The sequence below is a fragment of the Drosophila mauritiana genome, chromosome X (assembly GCF_004382145.1).
Source record: "Drosophila mauritiana strain mau12 chromosome X, ASM438214v1, whole genome shotgun sequence".
NCBI classification, from domain to species: domain Eukaryota; kingdom Metazoa; phylum Arthropoda; class Insecta; order Diptera; family Drosophilidae; genus Drosophila; species Drosophila mauritiana.
Genome location: NC_046672.1, coordinates 18935506 through 18941897, shown reverse-complemented (window position 1 = coordinate 18941897; position 6392 = coordinate 18935506). Strand labels below are relative to the sequence as shown.

The following is a 6392-nucleotide window of genomic DNA, read 5'->3' as shown; positions in this document are numbered from 1 at the left end:
TCGGCCAATCATTTACTTTGTTCCATTTACATTGATACCAAAAGTATCGATGCGGATTAAATTGCCCTTAAAAAGCCGACTGGATCGTAGGTTTCCGCAGTAATTAATACAATTGACCGTCTGGTCACTGGATTCTGGGTGGTTTGTATTGAAAGGAACATTGTCAACATCTTATTTGACCTCCTTTGTCCATGACATGGTTATGATTCCATTTGACTATCAGTGACCCAATCTCATTCAAGTCATCCCAAGTGGATGATATTTTCAGGAATCACCCCATTCCCAGTTGTAGTAATCTGAACACCAAACTAAGAAGGCGCAAGTGTGGTGCGGACTGGTGCATACCCTGTACCTTGATTTCGAGAATCAAATGTGTCCGTGCCTTAACATTTCACTGGCTAGTTTATATTCAATATATTCGGTGCCTGATCCTGGGCCCTAATTGGTGCAGAGCTTTTTGATTGTTTCCCCCATGACTAATTAATATAAAATAATTTAAATTACTTAAAAACAATAAGAAATATACTGTATACCAGCGAATTCAGTTTTATTTTGAAGCAAGCTTTGTGTTACAAGATAAATAAAAAAAAAAGAAGAAGTAATTTGAGTTATATATTGTGATCTGATTCAAAGTATTTTAATGATGGCTGGGAGATCGCTCTAGTTATATTATAAATTTTTGGGCTTCGGAGTTTTTTAGTCCTGTAGCTTCAAGCTCGTAATGAAGTCAATGAGTAGCTTGTCGTGCACATGTTTGATCTGCTCAACAGGCACGGCTTCCGCAACTGGGATCCCTTCCAGCTCCTGGGATCGGCTCTCCCTCCTCCTGCTCATCCTCGTCGTGCTCTTCCTCCTCCTGCTCATCCTCGTCGTGCTCTTCCTCCTCCTGCTCATCCTCGTCGTGCTCTTCCTCCTCCTCCTCTTCTTCTTCCTGCTCTTCATCCTCCTCCTCTTCCTCCTCCTGCTCTTCCTCTTCCTGCTCTTCCTCCTCCATCTCGTCCTCCTGCTGCTCTTCATCCTTCTGCTCTTCCTGCTCCTGCTCTTTTTCTTCCTCCTCATCCTTTTCCTGATCCTGCTCTTTCTCTTGGGACTTCAGTTGGGTCTTATTGGAATTGCTGCCGCCAGCGCCACCAAGATTCCCTGAGTCGCAGCCACTAGCGCTTAATTCCAGCTCTGCCTGTTGTACATCCAACTCTTGGGACTCCAGTTGGGTCTTATTGGAATTGCTGCCGCCAGCGCCACCAAGATTCCCTGAGTCGCAGCCACTAGCGCTTAATTCCAGCTCTGCCTGTTGTACATCCAACTCGACGAGCAGCCGAACCAGCTCTCCGAGGGCCGGATCGTCGACTCGCATGCGCTTTGGTGGCGGTGAAGAACCGACCTCCTCAGATTTTTTCTTTGCCGGCTCTTCCTGCTTTTCCTTCTCCTGCTCTTTCTCCTCCTGCTTGTCCTCTTCCGCGGGGGAACCACCTGCGGTGTTGTTGAGGCTGTTTTCTTTCTCCGACATCGTTTAGCAATAAAGTTCTCTTGAAAAAGTAAGCCAAATAAATTCACGTGCAATCGTAAAATGTAAAATGGCGGCAGGTGCTGCCAACTCGTGTGGATTACGTTTATTAAAAAAATAGGACATTAATATTTTCAAACTCTGGCAGCGCTTTAGATTCAAATCATAGGTTGGTCTTTGGCCAAGCGGCATGTGCGTCTAAAACTTAGTTATCGGACTTCTCCGGCGATTGCTTAAGTTCTGGTGGCGGTCCCATCAAGTGGGCGTACTTGGCCAGGTACGGAGTCAGCAGCTCCATGGGCAGAGGGAAGATGATGGTGGAGTTCTTCTCGGCGGAGATGCTGCTCAGGGTTTGCAAGTAGCGCAGCTGTGGTGACAGGGAATTCGAATGGTAATCAGTGCTCAACGGTTGATTTTTCTAGGACAACACCCACCTGCAAGGCCGATGGACTGGCGGAGATGACGTCGGAGGCCTCCTTGAGCGCTGTGGCGGACTTTTTCTCACCCTCGGCGGCAATCACCTTGGCACGAGCATCACGAGCGGCCTCCGCCTCGGCGGCCATGGCGCGCTGCATGGAAACGGGCAGGGAGACGTCCTTGCTGCCAGCGGATGAAGAGCATACAACGTACACATGTGAAGAAATACTGATCTGATCTGGGATGGCAAATGTCAGGCTACTTACATCTCAGCGCGCTCCACCATGACGCCCCAGGGCTCGGTGGCCTCGTCCAAGGTGGCCTGCATGTTGTGGGCCAGGGTTTCGCGCTCGGTTAGCAGCTCGGACAGGTTGCGAGTGCCGACGATGTTTCGGAGCGTGGTGGCCGCCAGGAGGCGGGTGGACATGCTGTAGTCCTCGACCTGGATGACCGCGTAAAGGGGATCACTGATGCGATAGTAGACCACCGCGTCCACGGTGACCGTCACGGAATCCTTCGTCAGCATCTCCTGCTGCGGCACATTGAAGGTAACCGTGCGCAGGTCCACCTTGCGGTACTCATCGATGCACGGCAGGATGAAGAACATGCCGGGACCACGAGCTCCGCCGCTCAGTCTGCCCAGCCGGAAGATGATCGCCCGCTCGTACTCCGCCACCACCTTGAAGCATATGAAGATGGCGATGGGCGATGTGATGATGAAGATCAGCACGGAGAACAGGGTGACCACCCACTCCATGCAGCCCTTGGGCTCGTTATCCGCTGCAAAGAGATGTTAGGAATATAAATATGAAATTTTCATCTACAAACTGGACATTTCATTCGAAAGAAAAACGTGGATAAGGCCACTCCAATTCGATGGCCAAGAAGAAACCCTAGTATCTCTAAGTACCTTCTTTGTCCGGATTCCGTGGACCAACTCATCATTAACTGAAACAGATGATGGACTATGTGACAACTTGAAAAATAGAAAGCTGTGAAAAACAACAGCCACCACACAAATGATGGGGCTATCAAACAAAAAAGGCTCCGGATAAACACCAATCAGCCCCTTATCTTGGAGGTCAATAGAAATTCCTACGATTCAAACATCGATTCGAATGGCAAATGCAACTTATATAGACTGATGTGATATATATGCGCTAATACGACTAGAATGTCGTAGGAATTGACGATTATATGGGATTACGATGGCAATCTAATTGCTAGTACGGTAAGTGAAAACGACTTGAAACGACTATCTAGTCTGATAAAGCGACAGATTCATTCATTATATTTGTATTTTTAGAACTTAAGTTTCGTATTTTTAGAACTCCGCGCGTCGGCTGCCTGCTGCGTCCGTATTCGCCGTATTGGAGCGACTTTGTGGCCAAAGAGTTCCGCATCCTGGTGAAGGTGCAGCCAAAGGGACCAATGTCTCGGCACCTGCAAGCTGTACAGCCCGACGATCTGCTGGAATTCAGTGTGACTCCTCCGCTTGCCAGGAGGCGGGCCACTGTGCCCAGCAGTGCCCTCAGCTCCGGGACAATCTACGCTACAAGGAGACGGCAAAGGTGTCCCGATTAGATGCCGCCGAACTGGCCACCCACCTCAATCCCGCGATTCCCGGACAGCGCGTCCTCATCGTGGCTGGAGATTCAAGTTTTCAAAAGAACATCGCCCAAATAGGAACACAATCATTGGACGTAGATCCGGCAAACATTTATATGTTGTAATTGCCGGGAGAAACTGTAGATGCTTATAAATATTTGATATTGTTCATGAATTTGTGATCGTACAAGTTTTACCGAGAGTTTTATATTTTTTATACCCGCTACTCGTAGAGTAAAAGGGTAAACTAGATTCGTTGTAAAATATGTAACAGGCAAAAGGAAGCGTTTCCGATCGTATAAAGTATATATATTCTTGATCTGGATCAATAGCCGAGTCGATCTGACCATGTCCGTCTGGAACTATAAAAGTTAGAACTCTGAGATTCAGCATACAGATTCTATAGACAAACACGCAGCGCAAGTTTGTTGACCCATGTTGTCAAGCCCACAAATCGCACAAAACTACCAGGCTCACATATTTGAAAAATTGATGGATATTTTTTAATAATTATGTTATTCGTGTAAATTTTTATCGATATGCCAAAAAACCGCCCTAAAACCGGTCAAAACTGCCACGCAGTTTTGATGAAATTTCGCGTTCGCATTGGCACTAGCTGAGTAAAGGGTATCTGATAGTCGGGCTTGTTTTCTTTTTTTTTTTTGGATTTTTCCTATAAATCGACCCACCGTTGTGCAAATATACATATGCCTGCACTTGTGAGTGTGTGTGTGTGTGTCTGTGTGGCAAAGGGGGCACACAAATCATTTTCAGTTTGTACAATTTCTATGTCAACTTGTGTTGGCTTTTCTTTTCGTTTTTTCAGCACTCCCATTCTGCTCACAAGTTCAGCTTGTAGTGCCACTTTTGTTTAGCCGACTCACACGTACACAAACGCTACCCACACACTTGCATTCGCACCTACACCCACACACACTCGCAAACGAGCTGGGACACGCACACACACACATGTATGTATGTACATGCATGCAATCGTTGTTGCTCGACTGCACTTCCGGCCTTTTCAGCTACACCGCCAGTGACTGTTCAACCATGCAGCTGCATACAGGCATGCACACACACATTTTCAGGCCCACATACACATACAAGAGCAGTATCGAGTTCGCCGGCATATCCGGGCTTTATGCCAGGCAATGGACTTTTACTCGGACAGTGGAAGAAGTATGCTGAAGTAAAAAAATAAAAAATGAAAACATGATAACTCCGCAGCCAAAGAAATGAACACGGAAATCTTTTTAAAAATGCTACGATAGTTTTGAGTTTCGAAAGCAATAAAGCCAAGGCTAATGCGTACTGTACTCGGAGCCTCCAGACACTCATGTTGCAGATACGTGAGTTGCAACAGGTTGCAAAAAGAATGAAGTGTTATGGAGTGAAATCTAGATTCATTTGATTATAATCAAATAAGCTCAGTATCAATTCAGGTTGAAATGGTATTTGATTTTAAGAAATCCTCTTTTGGCTCTACTGACCATTTGATGCCTCCTAAAAGTAGGCAATAGCTATCCCCACTGTGCCAGCCATGCAATGCTGCCTCTGGTTTCCCCCCATTTATTTCTTTCTGCTGGGGGCCAGGAGGTCCTGCCAGCTTTTTCAGCTTCAAACCATTGAAAAGTTCTCAGTTGCAACTGCAAATTATGTTGCCTGGTGCTGTTGATTGTTGCCACTGTTGCTGCTGACAGTGCCTGATAATGGCGTACAATGTTTATTTACTTGCTTTAACATTTTTGCTGCTGCTGTTCATTTTACTTTATTTTACCCGGCTACTCGTCTCCATTCCCCCCGCCACCGCCGCCAGCCCCCTGCTGCACATGCAACATGCTGACAATGAGACACATGAGCATTTGGCGCCTGATTGCATGCCACACTCCTGCCCAGTGCGAGTTGCACTCTGCGCTGAGAGAAATCAAGGGGAGGTGATGATCAACAATTATATTTAAATTTTTGCAGATTGATGTACCGAACATCATAAATAATAGTTCAGATCCAAGCACAATGTAAATGTTTGTTAGCCTCAGAAGATGAAATTCCTAGTAATGCATTTAATAGTTATTTTTCTGCCAGTGTACTTTTCAGTGTGCGGAAGTGAGAAAACTGCAATGGGTGTCTTTCGGTGTGTGTGTGTGTGTAAGTGTTGCCATCTCCGTCGTGTGCAATGTTTGTTTGCTTTTTCGACTTTGACTTAACTTATTTGTTGCTCTTCCTGTTGCTGTTACTGTTATTATTGTTGCAGTTCTTGTTGTAGTTGTTGCCACACACACACACTGATGCACACACCCACACATGTGCTCACCAACGCACACACACACAGGACAGGATGCTGCCTCTGCCGCAGTCGACGCTGTAAAGTGTCGTGTTGGATTTGCGTAATTTATGCTCTATTTGCCTTTCGGCTTCATTTCACTTTTTGCCGCTGCTCCTGCCACTTCTGCCTTCTGCCCAAGTATTCACAGCAGTCGTAGAGCCCCACCCCTCCTGCTTTCAGCCCCCTTTCAGCTCCACCACCCCCTTGGGTGGTTGTCCTTCGCAGGACACACTAAGCTGCGTGGGCTTTTGGCTTTCAACTAAGCCAACTGTCGACGACAAAACGTGGCCCCTACGGTTGAGGATCGGGAGTTTCGGTGTAGGGTCTCAGTTTGTCAAAATAATACATTATTTATTTCAGAATACATATATATGTACATATACATACATATATATCAGATGCAAAGAAAACAATAAGCTCATATTGTTCAGCTTTAACAAAACTTAGACTGATTTATAGGTTAATTGCAATAAGTTCAATATTAAACATTTTTCCAAATAAATTGTTCTGTTGAAATATAGTTCAATGCACTTAAAT

The 6392-nt window shown here is 45.9% G+C and overlaps 2 protein-coding genes across 2 annotated transcripts; both read right to left on the bottom strand.

Annotated features, from left to right (window-relative positions):
* Positions 1-608: 608 nt before the first annotated feature.
* LOC117147207 (sodium/potassium/calcium exchanger 1-like) lies at positions 609-1568 on the bottom strand. The gene is made up of 2 exons (XM_033314021.1): positions 980-1568; positions 609-804 (listed from the first exon to the last, which is right to left on the bottom strand). Exons 1-2 carry the CDS (start codon positions 1505-1507, stop codon positions 697-699), a joined length of 636 nt encoding a protein of 211 aa, XP_033169912.1. The 5' UTR covers positions 1508-1568; the 3' UTR covers positions 609-696.
* A 61-nt stretch (positions 1569-1629) lies between these two features.
* On the bottom strand, positions 1630-2863 carry LOC117147206 (band 7 protein AGAP004871-like). The gene is given in 4 exon segments (XM_033314020.1): positions 1630-1871; positions 1939-2104; positions 2188-2701; positions 2860-2863. Coding segments are annotated over 4 exon segments (888 nt in total). The 3' UTR covers positions 1630-1667.
* Between the last annotated feature and the right edge of the window lie 3529 nt (positions 2864-6392).